The sequence below is a fragment of the Juglans regia genome, chromosome 10, assembly GCF_001411555.2.
Source record: "Juglans regia cultivar Chandler chromosome 10, Walnut 2.0, whole genome shotgun sequence".
Lineage (NCBI taxonomy): Eukaryota > Viridiplantae > Streptophyta > Magnoliopsida > Fagales > Juglandaceae > Juglans > Juglans regia.
Window position 1 is genome coordinate 10,978,868 of NC_049910.1, and position 22,968 is coordinate 11,001,835.

Consider the following 22,968-nt stretch of genomic DNA (forward strand, 5'->3'; position numbering starts at 1 on the left):
GGGATGAGGGTTTTCTTTTTGGGTGAGAAAGTTTGGCACAGAGAGATTCGTGAGAGAGATTGTTTACAGAAAGCTTAAAGCCACCATTTATAGAGTCCACATGGTTACAATATCCCCCATACTGTATAATACTTTATAGAGCAGAAGTTGAAGAAAACAAAGTGTCTTTATTGCTGCTATTATCAGAACAGATCAACATATCTCTATAAATAATCGCCAAAAGTTACTAACTGTATCGTAGCTTAAGAAATCAGCTGGAATGTTCACGAGATTGGAGATAAGAGAGCTGAATACTGTAGGCTTCTTTCAGCTCTGCCAAAACCTCTGCAATTGCTGGTCTCTGTGATGCATCTCTTTCTACTGATCTCACAGCAATCAAGACTGCCTTTCTCATACTCTTCACGTCGAAAGTTCCCATTAGGCTGTCATCAACAATCTCAAATGCCCCTGCCTGTAAGTAGGGTTTGGCCTGCACTTGGGAATCCCCAAACAACTCAATGAGAGAATATATAAACAGCAGCCTTTTATGCCATAACATAGACCATATTTAGAATTTATCAAGAGTTGCTCCCACTTCCTAACAAGCAGAATAGCAATAAACACGACCAGAAAAAGAATAATTGTGGAATTATAGCCACTTGTTCTTGCAATGTTGCGCTTACATACTAAAGGTAAATTAGACTGATGAATTGTTAAAGAATTACAGGGAACATCTATGTTCTGTTTACTTGTAAGGTAGAATATTGTCGTTTGAAAAGGAATTTCAGCTTACCCATAACACCAGATTGAATGAATCGGGAGTTCCCGAGTGACTCAAAGGTTCTCTTCCACAGATGAGCTCCAAGAGAACAACCCCAAAGCTGTAGACGTCACTTTTCTCAGTCAACTGTCGGGTGGAATAGTATCTGCACACAATATGAACTTGACTTCATAGTTATCAAGAAAAAATAATTATCTTCTGTCTTGTTTTATTTTCTTCTTTTGGAAAACTTACTCTGGATCCAGATACCCAGCAGTTCCTTTGACAATAGTTGTGACATGAGTTGCGTCTGCCTGGGTGATTTGCTTAGAGAGGCCAAAGTCACAAACCTTGGCATTCGCTTCCTCGTCCAAAAGGATATTACTGCACTTCACATCACGGTGTATGATTCGTGGTTCATTTCCATTGTGTAGATAGTCCAATCCTTCAAAAGAAACGAGACTCAGAAATAGTCATTTGTCTTCTTCAATAGTAACTATGGCATGTTAATAGCTAATTTCTCTTTAATGTATGATATTGTAGTCGTCTAGTTTTCCATGGTATTGCTTATGGCTACTCGTAGTCATGTACTTGTTACAAAACGCACAGGTGGCTACTTATGTAGATGATGAATGATAGAACATTATCCTCAAAACCGTTACATGTCTACTCAAATAGCTGCCCAAAATGCAGTACACTACTTTAGTGAGATACAGTTTGTCTAAATGGTAGAAACATTTTGCACTGTGTTTTCCTATTTCTCTATCATTACATTCAACAGTTTCCATGTTAGCACTAAATCTATATTATCTAGTATGATAAGCTCTGTTAAGCGTTACATTTTGATTATGGAATAACTACATAGTCTTGAAGCTTTCATGTTTCTTGATGGTAACTCAGATTTTCATGTTTCTTTCAGATGAAATCGTGATTGTTTTCCTATGTAATCTTGAAGGCTGATGATAGAGAAGAGATACCTTTTGCAGCATCGACAGCAATTTTCAGTCTGCGAACCCAGCTTAATGAAGCTTTCTTACAGTTTGGACCTGAAAGTAACATCATCAATATCAACAGGAAGTTTCTCACAAAAGTAAAATTGTTCTCGAATTGGTATCAGCATAACATACCATAAAGGCGATCAGCCAATGATCCTCCAGGAAGATACTCATAGACTAGTATTTGCTGCTTTGATTCGTGACAGAATCCTTCCAAACATACAAGATTTTGATGGCGAATTTGTGACAGTAGAGACACCTAAAAATATTTCACAATATGGAAAAACGGTTAGGCAACAACAATGCAAGAGAATAGTGTCTATTCAACAGGAAGAAATTTATGTTCCTCACTACTCCATGATCTGGAAAATTGTACTTGAATAGTTCAGTGAGTGAACCTCATTCATAAAAGAATCAGCCCCAAGTTGGCTTTTATCAGACCGCACTTTCACAGCTACTATTTTGCCATCTGGAAGCTTCCCAAGGTAAACAGATCCGAAACTACCACGGCCTATGACCTCCTTGAAGTTGTTAGTAGCTGCTTTGATTTCTTTGTAGGAAAAGACTTTTGCTGCATTCCAGTTTCTAATCTCTATTGCACCCTCTAATGAAAATAATGCCTGTATAAGAATTAAGTAAAGGAAATCAATGTGCACTAACGAGGTAAACTTTTACATACTTGATGCATATGTGACTTCAGTTCTCTTTTTCTTCATGAATAAGAATACTGTAAGAGAAATAAAGAGAAGTGCAAGAATGGCTCCACCAACTGCACCAGCTATAACTGCTACATGATCTTGTTTGGTGCGCTTTTTTGGGGGGAATGCTGTAACTTGTGGTGTCTCAATGGAAGGGTTGGATGAAACGTCATTACATGACATTGTGGAGAAGGAAAGGCACAAATTCCCTGACGTTCTGAACAAAATCAATGCATCAGAATGATAAAAATACAAGCATAAACGAAACAATACCAATTCTGTACCTAATTTCCAAAGCTTCTTTGTTCAAAGACTCTGGTAGGGTACCTTGTAGTTTGTTGTTCTCCAGATTCCTGTAGAATGCGGGATAGGACAAGAGAGATGTTATCTAAATCAGAAACATAATATTTTGTATATCACTAATTGAGTCTAATCCATTTTGATGTTCACTTACAATAAGTGAAGGTCCACCAACTCTCCCAAGCTGTCAGGAACTATTCCCTGTAAACTATTATTTTGCAAGTCCCTGTAGAAAAAGAAGAACAGCAAATATAGAGGAGATGGTGAGAGGATGCAACATCAGTACCACCTTTCAGGTCCATATGTTGGTCTAGAAACAGAATGCAACTTACAAAATTTGAAGGCTGGCCAAGTTCTCCAACTCTGAACCAAAGGATGTTAGCTCGTTGAAACTCAGGTTCCTGAAAGTTCCATTTCAAGTGAGAATTGCCATTTTTTCTTTTGAAAGGGATAAAAAAGGTGAGGAATACTACAAAGAGGTCTTACAAATTCTCAAGCCGTTGCAAGCTACCAAAGTTCTGTATCTCTCCAGTAAGGGATGTGTTATGCAAATCCCTGGGGCATAACAGCATAAAGATAATATGAAACTGAGTGTGAAAACGTAAATTACTTTTAAGGCAGTTTCCTGGGGTTAAAACACTTACAGTGTTTTAAGATCCAACAAGTCACCAAATGTGGGGCTAATTGACCTCAGATTGATGTCTGAAAGTTCCCTAAAAAGAAAGCCCATATCATGAGATCAGTTGAGGATAAATGGACCAAAGATTTAAAACAAACATACTTTTTTATGTACATACAAAGATGTAACAAGGCTTCCTTCACAGCCGATATGATCCCATGGTGAAGGAGAGCATGGATCATCTTGCCATCCCAGATCTAAACCCGTGGACTGCTGAATAACCTGAAGCGCCGAAACTGCAAGAAAGTTTGACAGACCACTAGATTCATGTACTAGCAACTGGAATCAATTAAAATCAAGTATGCACAACCAAAAGGTCAATGGCACCTGTGGTTGAGGAAGCTTCCTGTGGAATACCAACTATCTCGTACACTTCAATTGCATTGACTTGAGGATAGTAACTGATACTTTTCAGTGTGAGGTTCAAACTCTCAATCTCCTTCTGAGTAAAGTATAGGGCACTGACATCTGATATTTTTATAGTATAGTTTGATTGTATAACATCTCCATTAATGATTACATCAAATGAAGGGGACACAGGAACAATCCCAGCAAAATAAAGGGCAATGAAGTAGTCCCCAAGGGTATCCAGAGGAAGGTTATATGTCAACACATTCCTTCTTGCCAAAACTCGAGCAGTTTGAAGAACAGCAACAGGGGGATCCTCCCCAAGACTGGACAGATTGAAGTTCTGTTGAATTGCAAACCCCGCGGACACGTGAAAGGGCATAAAGTTTTGATCAGCATCCCATATACGATCATATGGATCCAAAGGATACCTACAGATACCACAAAGTTACTAACCCATCTCTGAAAATCACATGAATCATCCAAGCTTTATATGTCAAAATAAATTGAATGTTTATACCGCAACGAGCCATTGGCATAGCCACAATTGATTCGATAACTCTTCCTGAGTGACTTATTGGGGGAATCTCCCACTCCACTTGCATAAGCTCCTTGAGGTAGTGGTCTTATTTCAAGTGAAGAAATGACAGGTGATCCACCATCTGGAATAGCATGCAAACAGAAGGAGAGAGTGTCCTTACTAACTGGCCAAATAAACTCTTCTGTCCATGGATCGTTAGTAGTGAGGTTTATGGTGCTGGTAATAGCTGTCCCAAGAGAAACAGAAAATGCAGGGGGTTTCCCACGTCCATCATAGTTCCGGTAAAGAAACTTTGCTCTTACAAGTACCAAAGAGGAAGCATTATTTACAGGGACTTTGTAACAATTTCGACCTTGAGTATCCGGGAAAAACCGAATTGGGTCATTAAACGAGGTGGTGATGTTCCCTGTGCTTACATATTCATCATCGGGGACCCATGATATGTTCGATGAATCAGTATAACCAGTTGTTCCACCACAAGATATACTCAAGAAACCTGTCCCATATATGCACAGTAATAATTAAGCAACGTTTGAGCTCAAAACAATGTTAGATTCTGTTTGGGAACATTATTCATAGTTAATGTCAATCATGAGCTATAAAATCAAAGCCCTAGTATTTGAATTTGGCAATATATAAGGCGGTCCGCATATAATTTCACTTGTACGAAATCTATATCGAACAAAATGATCTACTTTCCAAGGACTCAGCATAATGCAAGGGATAAATGAGTTGTAGTTTCCACTTTACGTAATATACAGAATTGGCACTAACAGTCGCTTTTCAGAGAAACCGAATGAGAGAAATGAATGCATGACGTTTTTGTAATACATAATTCAAGAAAAAAAAGTTCAGAACTCCAACACCAAACAAGATTGACAAGAGTAAAGATTTCCAGGTTCCAAACGTTAGACTCATAAAACAAAACGTACCATCTTTGTCACAGAAACCACTAACCCAAAAGCCGCAGAACAGAAAGAAGCCGACCCAAAAACACCGCATATTCATCAACTCAGACCCCATCGACAACTTTTAAGTACTTTTGTTATATCTCAGAACCGAAGAGAAACCCCACAGAGACATCCTAAAACGCCATGACTCGAAGTTCTTGATCCATTATCTTCTGCTGCAGCTAAAGAAAAAGAAAGGGAAAATATGGGGGTAGTGGCAAATCATTGTTTCTTTGGTGGGCAGTGACAGATTTGTTGAGAGGCTGGGTAATGAGTAAAAGTGGGTTCTTTCTTTCTTGAGTTTGAAGCTGTAAAGGAAAAGAGCTCTAACGGTAATGGATGATGGTACGAAGGGAGTGATTATTAAGCATGCTGAGTGTGGGTGGTAATGATTATGGTTTTTCGTTAGTGATGAGAACATTACTATTGCTGCTGCTGCAGTAGCTGAAACAGCAATTGAAAAGCAGTACTTGCAGAGGAGAAAAAATCGTGCAAGCTGCTGATTAAGAAGGACATGACAGACATGCATACGTTCTATCTTGTGTATACTAGTTTTGGTGAGTCTAATAATATAACATCCATATATACATATATATATATATATATATATATATATATATATATATTTGGAAGGAAATTTTTTGAATATGATTCAATCTGAATTTAGTTAAATGCTAATACGGGTATGAACACTTCAGCATTATAAGTTAAAAACTTGCAAAAAAAAAAAAAACAAACAAATAAACAAACAACAACTTAGGCGTGAAGGACACTATACGATAATTTGATGTAGCAAAATTTCCCAGAAAACGATCATTTTATACATTCAAAGAAGTGAAATTTTCAAGGGGCTGGGAAGAACTTTTCCTAAAAGTATTTTTTTAGTAAAGATATTACTTTAGTATCGAAAATAAAAAAAATATTTTTTCAAACTTTTTTAATATCTATATAGTTTCAGATATTTTTAGAATATCTCACTATTATTTATTATTTTATTATTATTATTACTATTTACAAAATACCTCAAAATACCTTAATATAAAAAATGCATAGGATGCTTGGTTGACCAGCACCGACTCAATGATTTTTTTTTTTTTAATTAGTGTTCTTTTTAGCTTTGCTTAGAATTTCATTCTCAACATGATCAATAATTTCACCGCCCAGTATGCACTCGAACGATTAGCTCTCTAGTTGTCGTTCTTGCTCATGCATTAATAATGGTTGATGTTTTACCTAACTCAAAAAGATGAAAGCATTTACTAGCGATCACAAATTCAACTTTTTTTTTTTTCTCTCTCTTTCTGATTAATAAATTCGATCAATAGCCCTCTGTGGTTTCGATAGGTTAAAATTCGCTCTTTGTGCAGTGTTTTTTAAGGAATAATATTATTATTCTGTTCAATTTTTGAATCAACTCCCTCTTTATAAATTTTGTTCAATTTTAATAATTAGAAAAACACGTTACACTCCGTCCGTAAGACTATCATACATAAAATTCATTTTCTTTACTTTTCAAAATCAAAATCAATGGGAGGATTCGATTACAATCCGTCCTCGGTCCACCTTATAATGGTGGTCAAGATCTGATAGCGAATAGTGGCTTGACCACCATAGGACGACCGACGGTCTCGTTTGAATATAAAAAATATTTCATCTCATTTTATCTCATCATTATAATTTTCTTAAAATCTCGTTTATTTTCATAAATGAAATGAGATGATATGAGTTGAGATAAAAGTTAAAAATTGAATAAAATATTGTTAGAATATATTATTTTAATATTATTTTTATTTTGAGATTTGAAAAAATTGAATTGTTTATTTTATTTTATGTGAAAATTTGAAAAAGTTTTAACGACTAGATGAGATGAAAAATTTTGTGAAAGTGAACGAGACCTAAATTTCCACACAAAATAAAATAAAAAATTCAACTTTTTCAAATTTTAAAATAATAATAATATTAAAAATAATATTTTAATAATATTTTATTTAACTTTCATTTCAACTTACTATTAGCTATCCAAACGGCATCTAGCCAGCCACCAGCCTCCCATCACAACAACACTATTTTTTCTATTTTTCTTATTTAAAAATAAATTATTATAATCTAATTTTTTATTTGAACTTAAGTTGTTTAAACTAAAGAAAAATACACATTGTAGTCTTAAAAATGCCACCATGTATTTTTTGTTTATTAAGAGAGACACGAAGTTTGAAATGGAAAAGACTAATTTAAAACTTGTCATAATACAAACTATTATTCTTTAAAAACAATTACACAGAAGGCAAACCTTCATTCTGGCCAAAGAACCAACTTCACCATAACGTGATTAAGTTGGAGAAATATAGGAATGTTTGGAGAATGAGATAAGATAAGAAATACGTGAATAATAATAAAATAATTTGTAAATAATAGTGAAATTATTTAAATTATGATATTTTAGTAGATTTTGGGAAAGGAGAGAGAGAGAGAGAGAGAAAAATAAGTTAAATAAAAATATTATAAGATTAAAATATTGTTAGAGTATAATTTTTTAATATTATTTTTGTTTTAGAATTTAAAAATGTTGAATTTTCTTTTTGTGTATTGTTTAGAAGTTTGGAAAAATTATAATGATTACATGAAAAAGTTAAAAATTAAAAAGTACATGTTTAAGTGGTGTTTAGGGGTGTAAATCGGTCCAGGAGATCATCATTTTCTCGAACACCAAACCGATCACCCCTAGTGGACCGGAGTAATGGACCATTAGCTATCAATCCATATTAATCTGGCCAGTTTTAAATGGGAGCCTAATCATACAAAAAAAACCCATCATTTTTTAAGTATATAAAAAAGCTCGCAATTTGTATTTTCGGCCCTTTAGTATGAAAAAAACCTACAATATTTATAATTTTGAATAATACAACTATTTAATTTTATTTGCACATTTTTTTCTTAAAAATAGCCTAAAAAAAGTTGTTCAAATTATCAAAATTGATAATTATATGTTAGTTAATTAATAATTATATATTTAACATTTTAGTCATAGGTTAGATAAAAATTATATAATTCACTTATATAACAACTATATAAAATAATATATATAATTTATAAAAAAAATATCTTTAAAAATATATATTTATAATTCGGTCGGTTCGGCATCAAAAATCCTACCTCGGGACAAGATTGAAACTCATTCGGTCCCAAAAATAGAGGATCGAAACCAACCAAACAAGTTTTTGGTCTTGTCCAGTCGGTTTTTCCAATCTGGACCAATGGCCATCTACAGTTCTACTACTAAAGCAACCATAGGTCCCACAATTGGTCCCACCACCATTGAGAAAAAGAGCATCAGGAATAAATTAACCAAAAATTAGTGTACATAGAAATTATGAGACATTCTTCAGAAACAAAGAAAAATGGAATAGCTTAGGAGACATTCTACGGACAACAAAACTGATGGAATTCATTACGACATAATCCTTGGACAAAACTGTATGCAACTACCTTATCTGTAAAATTTTAGTACTTAACAGGAGCAAGGATGTCTAGCTGGGAGCCAAGCTTTTCCTCTGCAGCCTTCTGAGCCTTCACTATAAAGTTAGGTTTGGATTAAAAAAAAAAAATAATCTCATCTAATCTAATCATTATAATTTTTTTAAATTTTCATATAAAATATAATAAATAATTTAACTTTTTGAAATCTTAAAATAATAATAATATTAAAATATAATATTTTAATAATATTTTATTCAACTTTTATCTCAAATCATCTCATCTCAACTCACTATTCAACAAACTGTTCAACTGCTGCTAGCAACCTGAGCGCTCTCTTTTCTCTTCTTCTCAGCTCTTGGGTGAAAAAAATAGTTAGAAAACTTGCAAAAAACAATTAATTAGCTATTCTGACTTTATCATTTCATAAATCAGGGGGTGGATGATTCAAAATCATTTCTTACAAGTCGCAAACATTTATTCAAACAAGAATTATGACTACTTCGAAATTAAAGGCCATAGAATCACATCAAAGAACACTTCCATAATAAATTAACTGCGCCTCAGGTTCAGACGGCAAAAACTGTGGGCAAGAAAAGAAGGAAGACATCTGGGATTATTATGAGTAAATTATGCGATACTAAACAAGAAGATGATCAGTGAACGGGACTTGCACTGGGACAAGTGAACCATAAGGACAATCATCATCCCAGCACAAATTGTTTATGTTCATATGGTAAGAACAACATAAAAAAACAATATATCCTGTTGCAACAGGCTCCAGTTTCATGGTCTAAATAACCAATAAAGACACGGTGTCTTAGACACCAACTCAGCGTGAACAATGTACAAAAGTTAGAATCATAGCCATTCATATCTTTATGCTCTATGTGCAGTCACTTTTACGTATTCTTTACTTATTCTGCTGATGCGATAATCACTTTTGCTTATTCTTTGTATATTCTGTTGATGTGATTGGCTACGTTACTTCTTTTTTTTTTACTATAAAATAAATATTGAGTTCTGCCAAATTAGTAGAATAAGTAAGAAGTACGTAAAAGTGACTTTATGTAACAGAATTATTACTGATAATAAAATAAAGTACGGTAAAACATCTTAATTGGAAATTAAACAAGTTGGCGTCTAACCCTGATCATGTCACAGTGGTTCCATCCAGCCTCCGATGAGAGGCGGCCTATCAAACAGTACTTGTGCCCCTTCTGAAGCCTCAAGTCAGTATCTATTGGAATCAAAAACCCACAAGCCAACCAAAGTCAGTATTAAGATTTCAAAAGGAAAACTAACTTTAATGCATCGAGAATAACCATCCTCTTGGTCTTATCATATGGTCGAGGAATCCCCTCGTCTACCTTCAATTGAGCAAGCACCGTCACCCCAAGCTTCGTCTTGTGCGGAATCATCCTGCATAATAAAGATAACCAGACCAAAATAAAATCAATTAAAATGAGTTTCCCTTGTATAAATAACGAACATCCTATACATTAATTCTCTCTTTCAAAATTTGTTGCTAGGAATAATAAAATTATGTAATAGCAAATATATAAGTATGGCGATTCGAGGTGCCACAGGCCTCCAGCGCGTAAACAATGTAATGATGCAAACTGATGATTTCATTGAATTTAAATAGACAAATACATAATAGATCTATTGTTGCACGATTACAATAGCCCAAAGGATTTGCCCACGTTCTACCGTAATATAACGCACCTAATAATAACTGACCCACTATCCAAGACTCAGTCAAAACCTTAAACAAATAACAAATAAAATCAAATATAGAAATAACCCTGACATAAACAAAATAGACAAACTGGACGTAGCTTTGGACACTTCCCCGATTAACAATGACACCCTACATATTAGGGCATACACCACCGCACATAACAAATCCCCTTACTTAGAGGACATTTGCCCACAAGGTCTAGGTAGCGCCTCCTTAGTGTTGACAAATCCTCCCATGTGGCGTCTTCCTCAGCCGCCCCTTTTCCAGTGAATCAACACTTCAACTCCTGCTTTGTTCCCCTTCTTCAAAAGCCTCCGTTGTAAAACTTTCTCGAGCTCAGGGGCTAGGGTTCCTTCTTGGGTTACAATCGAGAGTCTTGGTATGGACTGTACTCCATTCCCTAACTTTCGTTTGAGGCACGAAGAATGGAAAATAGGATAGATGAGAGAATCTGTGGGCAACTTGAGCTCATACGCCACCTTCCCTATTTGGCGAAGGATCTTGAAAGGTCCATAGTACCTGGGTGCGATCTTAAGGTTCTGTCGCATGGATACTGACATCTATCGATAGGGACGCAGTCTGAGGTAAACCCATTCTCCCTCCATGTATTCTCTGTCTGTTCATTTTAGATATGCAAAAAATTCCATTTTTGCTTGGGCTTCTTGTAGGTTTTCTCGGACCAAGGTGGCTACGAAGTCATGACTCCGATGCTCCTCGTCAACTGCTTGAACCCTGGTTGAGCCTGGTTCATATGGCAGCATGTGTGATGGACATTGGCCATACACTGCCTCAAATAGTGAGATTTTTGTAGAGGAGTACATAGAGGTATCGTATGAGTATTCTGCTAAGGGTAACCACTGCACCCAATCTTTTGGTCTATCACTAGAGAAACACCTCAGGAACACTCGAGTACTTTATTCATGGCTTCTATTTGACCATTTGTCTCCGGATGGTATGCTGAACTGAGCAAGACTTCAATTCCACTAATTATAAACAACTCCCTCCAAAAATGACTTGTAAAAACTGGATCTCAATCACTGACAATGTTATGTGCGAACCCATGTAGTTTAAATACATTCTCCATGAAGACCCGTGCGACAATTAAAGTTGTATATGGATGAGTGGGGGTCATAAAAATGAGCATACTTACTCAACCTGTCCACCACCACTATTATTATAGTTTTTCCACCTGAAGGTGGTTACCCTTCGATGAAATCCATACTTATATATGCTCAATTTTTTGAAAGAATTGGTGAAGGTTGAAGCAACCCCACAGGATGGAGAGTTTTAATCTTGTTCCTTCGGCATGTGTCACATTCACATACATAAGCTCGGACGTCACTCCACAATCCATATTAGAAAAACTCCATCTTTACTCTTGCATGTGTTTTATGTATCCCTATGTGGCTTCCTAATGTTGGGAACTATTGTAGGATCTGCTGCTGAAAAGATACCAAAGATCCGAGATGAAGCCTACCTTAATAGAAGAGTAGCTCATTCCGGACTTGGTAAAAAGTTGGGTTCAAGATCCCCTGATGGTAGTGGCTAATTAGCTGTTGCAACTGGGGGTCTTGGGTAGGGCTAAGCACCGACCAAGTCGGAGTCGGTATGCCCAGCCTTCGACTCCGACTCCGATTTTGTCAGAGGTCAAATCCAACCTCTGAATCCGACTCTAAGATGTACATCCTCTGATTCGACTCCGACTCTGACTTGTCAGAGCAAAGTTGGATTTTGTATTTTTTTTTTAAATTTCATACTTGACCCACTTTTTAAAAAAAGAATTTTTGTGTGAGCTTTCAAATTTCAATTTTTTCAAAAATCATAATCTAAATTAAATAATTCACTTTTACTTCAATTTTACAAAAAACATAACAAGAAATACAACTAAATAAAACAAGTATCATACTAACATGCTTCAAAATATTAAAAAAAAATTAAAAAGAAAGTCATATTCTTATAGGTACTCCTATCATTCATCATCCACATCCATCTAATTACTACAATAAACATCCACACCCATCATCTACATCAATCATAATAATATTTCATTTCAACTACTACAACAAACATTTTCTAGGTTCCCATTCGGACAACGGGAAAAAAACCCAACATTTTCTATAAGTGCCAACAAAATTAAATGTTCCCAACAACAACAAATGTAAATGCCCAACAAATGAACTAAAATAAATTAAATGTTCCAAGTGTCATTCCAACTTCCAAGTTGTGCCTAAAAAATATGAAAAGAGTTTAGTAAGGAAAATATTTTTAGACCTACATAATATATTAGTACAGGCAGGGGCGGAACTAAGGGACCTCTTCACCCCCCCAAAAAAAATCAAAATTTGATACATTTTTTTAAAGTTGTTTTTAAGTAAATTATATGAAGATTAGTAATTGCCGCCCCCTCTCCCAAATTATTTTTTTGTAACTTGGGTGTCCCAAACTAGATTTTCTAGTTCCGCCCCTGAGTAAGAAAATCATAAACATGAGTACCATTTTGGGTGGTCAAGAAATTAAAACCTCCATCTATATATAATGCCATCAAATTCTTTATGGCCTCGCATCTGAATTAACATTCTCAAGCAATAAGTCCCAAAGCAACATAGTTTATAATGCCATCAATAAGTTATTACAGTAGTAAGTCCTAAAGCAATTCAATTGACAATTTGACATCATATATAAGCTACTGGAAATTTATAATTTATAATGCTAATTAAGCAAGTACTAAGTACAAACCTATATAAAAATTATTAAGAAAACCTATAATTAAGCAATAAGCAAGCGAATGTATAATATCATTACTTTTTATATTTATAATTATAATATCAATAGTTTTATAATATACAAAGTCGACACTGTCTACTTTTTATATACATAGTAGTATTGATATATGTATAATATGAATACTTTTTATATTTAATAAATATAATAATTCAGCAATATTGATTGTTAGCAAGAGGCAAGGAGGGGCGCCCACGTGGGCTGACCCCCTCCCTTTAAGCCTCAAAGCAACGTATGGCATTAAGCCATACGTTACTTGACTTGTAACGTATGGCTTAAAGAGACATTTTTTAAATGTTTCCCTCTTTTTCACTGTGTGAGTCTCATTTTTTTTTTAAATGTCCTTTACTTTTGACTATGTCACGAGATGGAGGTTGTGATGTCTGCTACTTTGGCATGCTGTCTATGGTCATGATTGATACGGTCTAAAGAGACATTGTTGGAAAAACGGTTCAACCAAAATTGAGTGATATGAGTGCAAAGGGAAAACTCTTTGATATTGTATCTTTGATAGTGTTTGCTGACGTCAAACAATGACGCTACATCTTGGTAGCAGCTAAAAGTTGTGAACACATTGAAATGATTTAGAGGTAGTTAAGCATTGTTCTAAGTTTTTTAAACTCAAGAGGGTTCAAAAATGCTTGATCTTGGTACGATCGAATGAGTCTAGGACATGACCAGACACTTTATGGATGTTACTATGTTAGTCTTCTCTGTGAGAGATTTGGTATATGTACTCCCACCTTTCTACAGATGTGCTAGGTGGTCGCACGGCCTATTTACTTGTATGAACAAGATTGAGAACATTAGAGAGATGCAGACCTGGGGTCATGCCCTCTGTGTGCGAGTGAGAGATGTTAGCAAGAAGCAAGGAGAGGGGCGCCCACGTGGGCTGACCCCCTCCCTTTAAGCCTCAAAGCAACGTATGGCTTAAAGACATACGTTACAAGCTGTTGCAGCTTGCAACGGCTGCAGTGTAAAGGTTGGCCTTTAAGGCCAGCCGTATGTAGGATTTGTTAAGTGTTACTCTAATTTTATACTATGTAGTACACTTTCGCCACTAAGTGGAAACGCTTGGGATTTATCAATCTGGAAAAACTTATGTAGCAATTTTATTAGCTGAACTTGAGGTATTTTTCCGTTGTGCATTCTAACATTGATATTATAATTTGTTTCCCAAAGCAAAAAGTCCCAAAAGCAACCATGGACTGGGGCTAAGAGATTGTGGGGTTAGGGTTCGTGCAGCTAGAGTTAGTTTTCGTGAAGAGGTTAAGTACTAAAGTGAATCATGATTAACAATGAGTCGGGGGGGTTGGGGGGAAAGGGAGAGTAAGCAAAAACGACGTAAAAGGGAGCCGTTTTAACCTCTAAAAAGGGCGCCGTTTTACGATTTGTGATCAAAACATAGTCAAATGACGATGTTTTGACTCTGTTTCGGCCATTTTGGGCGGTTTGGGCTGCACAGCTACAATGTATTGGGCTTCCCTTCCTATAAACCCTATTTTGAGCCCATTCTTTTTTTCCTAAATCCTAAATAAATTTTAATCTTTGTTTTAGTCATAAATTTCTTTATTTATGGTTTTTATAATCTTTTTATCACTAAATTTAATTCTTAGTACTGATTATTAACAATTACTATTTAACTAATGTCTAATTACATGTTATTATGATGTAAAAAAAATTACATGTTATTATACTATAGTATCACATGTTATTAAATATTAACTTAGTATAATAATATTTTATACTAATGTTTAACTTATTTTTATTATAAACTTATACTATAGTTTTAATTACATGTTATTATATATTAGTGGCTTAGTGCTTATACATTAGTATTACATATATGTTATTATAGATTGATTACTATACATTACTATTACCTGTTATTATACTTTAGTATTACATATTATTATACATTAATGTTTACATATTAATTAAATAACGATGTATACATTAGTACTTATACATTAATAGAAGTTTTAACATGATCCTATAAATAATCATCACAAGCAAAATAGATCATTGCATACCCAAATATCTATCTCTAGTCTCTACAACATTTCTGGAATATGAGGAAAAAACAAAAAAAAAGGTGGTGCAGCCAGTAAGACCAAATGTAGATTATTTTGAAATTAAACTTGAGAGGGAAAACGTTTTTGTACTTTCTCTAAACAAAATTGAAATATTGTTTCCAAGTAACAAATAATTAGAACATAAATTATTTGTGGAAACATCAAAGGATTCATATTTTGAACTAATGTTTTTATTGGATTTGTATTAATCTTATCGCAGACAACTTTGTTAAAACATTATGCTCAAATATTTACTAGAAGAAAATAAATTTTTTTTGTTAAGAACTAATTTTTTATTAATAAAGATGTAATGTTTTTGGTTAATATAATAATGATGTAATGTTCATGTAATTTATAAATAATTACACGCTTTGATATATTATAAAAGAAGAGCATTAATAGAAGCTATAATATGGTCCTATAATTGGTAGATGTTCCTACAAAAAAAAAAAAATTGAATAGCTTTTTAATTATTTATCCACAACGCTTTTTTATTTATTATTTATATATAAAATGATGGTGAGGGCATGATTGAGCACTTCTAAGGCCTTGTTTGTATTCCGAACTAACCTCAATTCATCTCATCTTATTTTTACAATTTTTTCAAATTCATATACAAAATATAACAAACAATTCAATTTTTTCAAATCCTAAAACAATAGTAATATTAAAAATAATATCCTAATAATATTTTATTCAACTCATCTAAAACCATCTCAATTCGATTATTTTTTAATATAAACTGGACTAATTGTATATACATAAATTAAACAGTATTTTTACATATAAATGTAATGAAAGTGGCTGACATGATATGATATAATAGGCTTATAAAAATAATCATTAATTAGCAATCATGAGAATGCGTCCACATGATGATCTTTTAGTAAATTACCCAATTACTCTAATTACTCCTAATCATGATCATCTATTGTCTTTCTATAGTAAATTTGCAATAAATTTTTAAGCTTGCATCGATCTGTTCTTCGAAAGTTGTAGACTCCTTATATTAATATATTGTTCTGTATCTAACTATTTAAGTTATTGAGTTGGCCTAGCTATATTGTGATAAATTATTTAGAGATAGATCATGGGCTGCTCATCTTAAAGAAGTGCTAGATCTGTTTAATTATCATTTTTTTAAAATATTATCATTTTATTACTCTTTAATATAGTCTCAAATAATTAGAAAAGTATTTATTTTTTTATACTTAATTGTCAATCGTTTGGTGTCACATGCATTATATCTTGAACGTACACTTTCACCTATAGCTGATTCGAAACACACACACATATTTTTTCATGGTTGCATAATCCATGGCGGCTGGGGGCTCGATTCATGATCATCGTGATCTTGGGGATAATCAGATGTCGTACGTCAAGTTTATCTTCTTCTATTTTTTTTTTCTTTTTGGTTGTTTTTGGGGACATGCATGCGTCATCACTGAAGTCTAAAGTTAATCACAACATTTATGACAAAATAAAAAGTCCCCAAAATTGACTATTTATGAATAGGGAATAGAATAGTTTCATAAGAAATAATTAATAGTAAATTAACAGATTTTTTATAAAAAATTTGTTTCTTAATTGACCAACACATGGCTCCACAAAATTTTTAGATTTAATAATAGAGTTAATAATATTGTAATAAAAAGATACATGCACTATATATTTATATAATATGAACCATATTTTTATTGTTAAAAAACACATGTACTGTTTTTGCTTTTCGATTTTCGATCCTCACAATAATTAATAATTTAATCGTTCTGCCTCTATTCCTACCTTTTACCATTCTATATATATTCCCAATATATATCTTAAAAGTTGTTGAAAGATAGGCTATTTGTAAATTATTATAATGCTTTCCTATTATAATAAATACGAAAAGACAAATCTACATAAATCTATTTTCCTATTATAACGTATTTTCAAATTGAAAATTGAATCCATGATTTATTATTATAATAAATCTACTTTATTAACATATTTAAATATATTAATAATGGAATAGAAACCATAAAAGTAGCCACAAATAGAATATAAAGGAAAATACAATTGTATCCTTGTATTCTGTAACTATTACAAACGGATGAAAAGTTAATAAAAACCAGCATATTCCATTAAAACAAGAAATTTCTGTTAAAACAAGAAAATTCCATTTCATAGGCTCTTTATATATATAGAAATAGAAACCATAAAAGTAGCCACAAATAGAATGTAAAGGAAAATACAATTGTATCATTGTATTCTGTAACTATTACAAACGGATGGAAAGTTAATGAAAACCAGCATATTCCGTTAAAACAAGAAAATTATGTTTCATAAGCTCTTTATATATATAGAGAGATACATTGTTGTTAGATGTTATGATACATTAATTATTATACATTAATGTTGGATGTTATTATATATTGATTATTATACATTACTAGTACATGTTATTATACTCTTTTTTTTATACCTTTGTATTACATGTTATTATAAATTTATACATTTGTGTTTATACATAATACATTAGTATTAAATGTTATTCTACATTAGCTATTATATATTAGTATTACATATTATTATACATTAGTGTTACATGGTAGTAATAGTATGGTGTTTACATATACTAAATTATTATTAGTCAAATTAGTCTATTTATATTATAGTATAAGTGTATTATTTTAGGTACATTTGTTCATACTAGTATTTAACTAACTATATAAGCTATAGTTATATAAAATATATATGATTAATATATAAAATATATATATATATATTTTTATAAAAATATGTGCAATGCAGAGTTGGAGTCAGAGTCGGTACACCACCACCTCCGACTCCGACTCCGACTCCGACTCTGACTTTTTGTTGAAAAAAAACTCCGAATCCAACTTTGAGTCGTTTCTGTCCAAATGAAAGAATCTTTCTTCAGAAGTGATGTAAGAGGGGTTGCAAGTGCTCTGTATCCCTAAAAACGTTTTCTGTAGTACCCAGTGAAACCTAAAAAACCTCTTAAGGCCTTGAGATTCTTTGGGATAGACCAGTATTGCATTGCGGTAATCTTCTGAGGATTGGCCCTTATTCCTTCTTGAGAAATTAAATGCCCTAAATATTCCACTTCTTTACTGCCAAAAATACACTTTGATTCTTTTGCCAAAAAAAAAAAAAGAGATTGTAAAGTTCCATAACAATAGTAAGAAGTTGTAAATGCTCCTATACAATCTTGCTATAGATTAGGATGTCATCAAAGAAAACCAACAAAAACTTCCTCAGATACAGCCTAAAAAATTCATCCATCAATCCTTGGAAGGTTGATAGAGCATTGATAAGCCCGAAAGACATTACTAAAAAATCGTAATGACCCTCATGGGGTCTAAAGGCAGTTTTAGGAATATCATCCGGGTTCATCCTAATTTGGTGGTACTCCGAGTGTAAATCAAGTTTAGAAAAAAGTACCGCTCCATATAATTCATCTAGAAACTCGTCAATATTAGGGATATGCAGAGGCAGAACTAGCTATAAGGTTGGGGGGGCTACCGCCCCCCCAAAGTTTTTTAAAATATTCATATAGTATGTAAATAAATTAAATTCGCCCCCCCAAGTACTCAACTTTCTTTATATAATTAAATCGCCCAATATTCAAACTTTCAAAATTTTTATTAAAATTATCCCCCAAATCCCAATACGCACATCACTTCACTCTTAACTTTTCACTTCATTTTACCTGACACACAAATATTTGCTGTTTACCGATAAAGCATAAATCTTGAGAAGTGAACACTTACAGGCAGATAACATATCAGAGATGAAAATACCAACGGACAAATGGCAACTCAAGAGTCAAGTTTGGGCCGTGCATGCATGATCATATCTTGGAAATATGAAACTTTTTACTTTCTCATCGAGGCTCATTTCCTACGGACCTGCAGGCTGCAAGTTTCATTTTTTTTTAATTGAACATCGAATATTAGTTATTTTCACATTTCCGCATCTGTAGTGACTGTGAGCTTCGCCTCTTCAGTGCTTCACCTTTCATCAGCTGCAGTGCTTCTACTCTTCTTCTTCTACTTCTTGACCTCACCGGAAACCGATTCACCGAAGTAAGTTGAACTCGAGTCTCGACTGTCCAGTTTTGTTTGGATTTTCTATTTTTTTTTTTATTTTAGAAAAATGGGTTCTGCAACTCAGTGCCTTTGCCCTTTATAATTTATTATTATATATTAAGAGGATAAGAGCAAGACAGGGCATTGAATGGTGTACGATGAACTAATAAAGTAACCAGACACCTTGCCTAATGCCTTGAATCTTGATGAACTAATAAAGTAAAAGAAAAAAGTTTGGATTCTGGAAGGTTGTCGACTTTTCTTGTAAGTTGGAGAAAAAAAAAAGAGTTAAAGATGTGCTTTTTTTTTTTAATTGATAAAAACAATAATTTTTCTTGTGAATAATATATAGTAACTCATGAGTGTTCTATTACCTTTTTTTTTAAATAAGAAAAAAAATTAGTTGGGATTTTTATTTTGATTCGTATGAAATGCTGAAAATTAAAAAAAAAAATAAGTTTGTTATTTTGTGTAGGTTACTCATAAACTTTTAAGTAGTGTTATCTAATTTGTCTGTATTTTTTCTATGAGTTTATTTCAGGGATCAAATGCTCATAAAAGATACCTTAAGATCTTTGAGAGAGGGTCACGCCGCCACAGATTTCTAAAAGGTACTTTATGAATTTTTCAATTCTACCAACTTGATGATTATTTTGTTGCTGATAGCCTGATAGAACATTTGCATCTAGTTTTTTTTGTTCACTTTAATAAATACAAACTATACAAAAAATCTAACAACTTTATATCATACTTATTAGGTACTTCTCAAGTTTATTCTTAATCTATAAATTTTTCTTAAAGTATAGAAAAATATGAGCAAGCCAAGAACAATTGATTCTTTTTTTAAAAAGAAAAATGTGGATAATTCGGAGAGTAATATATATTTAGAGAGCTCGGTAACTTCAGAACGTGATGCTTCTATCACTGACGAGCGTCCCTCTAAAATTTCAAGAATCCAACCTGAAGAGATGGATGCTACCTCTTTGGAACGTGATCCAGGATTACGTCCACAAATATGAGAATTTCCTACTAACCTACAAGATGAGATCCGACATGCCTATCTTAAAGCTGGTCCATATCAACCTAAGCTTTCAGAATATCCATTTTCAGGAATAGGCAATCAACGTCGTCAATTTCAATTTTCTTGGTTTCAAAGATATTCAAATTGGTTGGAGTACTCACCATCGAAGAATGCTATATTTTGTCTTCCATGTTACATTTTTGCTAAGAAATCAACAGGCCGTCCAGGATCAGATGCATTTACCATTAAAGGTTTTGACAATTGGAAAAAAGTGAATGATGGAATGAATTGTCCTTTAATAGGACATGTGGGAAAAGATCCAAATTCACCACATAAAAATGCTGTAAAATGTTGTGAGGATCTAATGAATCAGTCAAGACATATTGATAAGTTAGTTGAAAAACAAATATCACAAGATATGGAGAATAATCGGTTACGGCTCAAAACTTCGATAGAAAGTGTTCGATGGCTTACGTTCCAAGCTTGTGCCTTTAGAGGTCATGATGAAAGCTCTGACTCAAAAAATCAAGGTAACTTTATTGAACTGATAAAACTTTTGGCAAGTTATAATGATCAAGTTAATGAAGTTGTCCTGGAAAATGCTCCATAGAATGCCAAATATACATCACCCAAAATTCAAAAGGAAATTTTGCATATATTTGCAAATAAAGTACGGAATGTGATTCGCGAAGAAATCGAGAATGCCAAATTTTGTATTCTTGTTGACGAAGCTCGGGATGAGTCTAAAAGGGAACAAATGGCTATCATTTTGAGGTTTGTTGATAAAGATGGTTTTATTAGAGAGCGATTTTTTCATATTGTTCATGTCAAAGATATTATGGCACTAACTCTAAAAAATGAGATATGTGCTCTTCTTTCTCGTTACGACCTTCAAATTGAGAATATTCGAGGTCAGGGATATGATGGAGGAAGTAATATGCGCGGTGAATGGAATGGATTACAAGCTTTATTTCTTAAAGATTGTCCCTATGCATATTATGTGCATTGTTGGGCTCATAAACTACAATTAGCTTTAGTTGCAGCCTCTAGAGAAGCCAAACATGTTCATCAGTTCTTTGTCCATTTGACATCCATTATCAATATTGTTGTTGGTTCTTCTAAACGTCATGATGAATTACAATCTGCTCAAGCTGCTGAAATTGAAAATTTGATTGCTTCCAATGAGATTGAGACTGGAAAAGGGGCAAATCAAATTGGTACGCTACAACGAGCTGGAGATACTAGATGGGGATCTCATTTTCAATCTATTTGTAGCTTGATGAGGATGTTCAGTGCTACTTGCTCAGTTATCAATACTATCTCAAATGAGGGATCAAATTATTCTCAACGTGGTGATGCTGAAGCAGCTTACATGGTATTAACATCTTTTGAATTTATTCTGATATTACATATGATGAAAAAAATCATGGGAATCACTAATGCACTTTGCCAATCTTTGCAACAAAATTCTCAAGATATTGTGAATGCCATGAGCCTAGTTTCAACCACAAAAATGCTCATTCAAAATCTGAGAGATGATGGGTGGAAGTCTTTGCTTACTGATGTTATATCATTTTGTGAAAAACACTAAATTGTTATTCCTGATATGAATGGCCAATATACAAGAGCTAGAGGCAAATCTCGTCATCAAGTTGACAAGTCAATGGAGCATCATTTTAGGATTGATATATTTACTGCTACAATAGACTTTCAGTTACAAGAATTGAATAATAGATTTAACGAGAATACAATGGAACTTCTCATTCTTAGTGCTGCTTTAAGCCCTAAAGGTGCATACAAATCATTTAAAATTGATGATATATGCAAATTGGTTGAGAAGTTTTATCCACAGGATTTTACTGAACAAGAAAAATTCCTTTTGAGAATTCAATTGCAGCATTATGAGCTTGATGTGCTGACGCATCTAGATTTTCAAGATATGTCTACATTATCTGAGCTATGCAGAGGACTAGCAATTTCAGAAAAGTCAAAGATTTATTATTTGATTGACAGGTTAATTCGTCTAGTATTAACTCTTCCTGTTTCTACTGCTACTACTGAGCGAGCATTTTCTGCCATGAAACTTATAAAAACTAGATTGCGTACTCGAATGGAAGATGAGTTTCTTGCAGATCATTTGCTAGTTTATATTGAGAAAGAAATTGCTAAGAATTTCACTTTGGAGATGATAATGAATGAATTTTATTCCATGAAAGATCGTCGTCGAACTTAATTTGAAGCGAAAATCCTAAGTTGATATTTCATTTTCCTTTCTTTTTGTAATGGTCTCTAGCAAACTATGGAAATCTTAAGGAAAATTATTTTATAAGATGATTTATAGACATGTATTTTTTGTATGTAATTTTATGACGTATGATTATTATTTTTTATTTAGTCACGTGTAAAAAATACATATTATTCATACTCACACATACCACACACTTTGTCAATCGCCCCCCCAAATATCAAATCCTAGTTCCGCCCCTGGGGATATGGTACTTATCTTTTATGGTGTCCCTGTTAAGGTGC

At 33.4% G+C, this 22,968-nt stretch overlaps 1 protein-coding gene and 1 pseudogene across 1 annotated transcript; one reads left to right on the forward strand and one right to left on the reverse strand.

Moving 5' to 3' along the window:
• Positions 1-39: 39 nt before the first annotated feature.
• LOC108989040 (probable LRR receptor-like serine/threonine-protein kinase At5g48740) lies at positions 40-5,501 on the reverse strand. Its single transcript, XM_018962484.2, has 16 exons — positions 5,233-5,501; positions 4,280-4,796; positions 3,739-4,190; positions 3,530-3,647; positions 3,377-3,445; positions 3,219-3,287; positions 3,065-3,133; positions 2,887-2,958; positions 2,717-2,785; positions 2,414-2,649; positions 2,133-2,338; positions 1,867-1,993; positions 1,717-1,785; positions 995-1,184; positions 773-905; positions 40-469 (listed from the first exon to the last, which is right to left on the reverse strand). The coding sequence occupies exons 1-16, from the start codon at positions 5,321-5,323 to the stop codon at positions 251-253; spliced, it is 2,706 nt and encodes a 901-aa protein (XP_018818029.1). The 5' UTR covers positions 5,324-5,501; the 3' UTR covers positions 40-250.
• An 11,140-nt stretch (positions 5,502-16,641) lies between these two features.
• LOC108989042 lies at positions 16,642-22,672 on the forward strand (annotated as a pseudogene).
• Positions 22,673-22,968: the final 296 nt, after the last annotated feature.

Coding starts and splice junctions, on each gene's coding strand:
- LOC108989040 (XM_018962484.2), bottom strand. CDS start 5,323: ATGGGGTCTGAGTTGATGAATATGCGGTGTTTTTGGGTCGGCTTCTTT. Junction 3,446..3,529: donor GGAAGCCTTGTTACATCTTT/GTATGTACATAA, acceptor CTTTCTTTTTAG/GGAACTTTCAGACATCAATC. Junction 2,786..2,886: donor TTGGTGGACCTTCACTTATT/GTAAGTGAACAT, acceptor CGCATTCTACAG/GAATCTGGAGAACAACAAAC.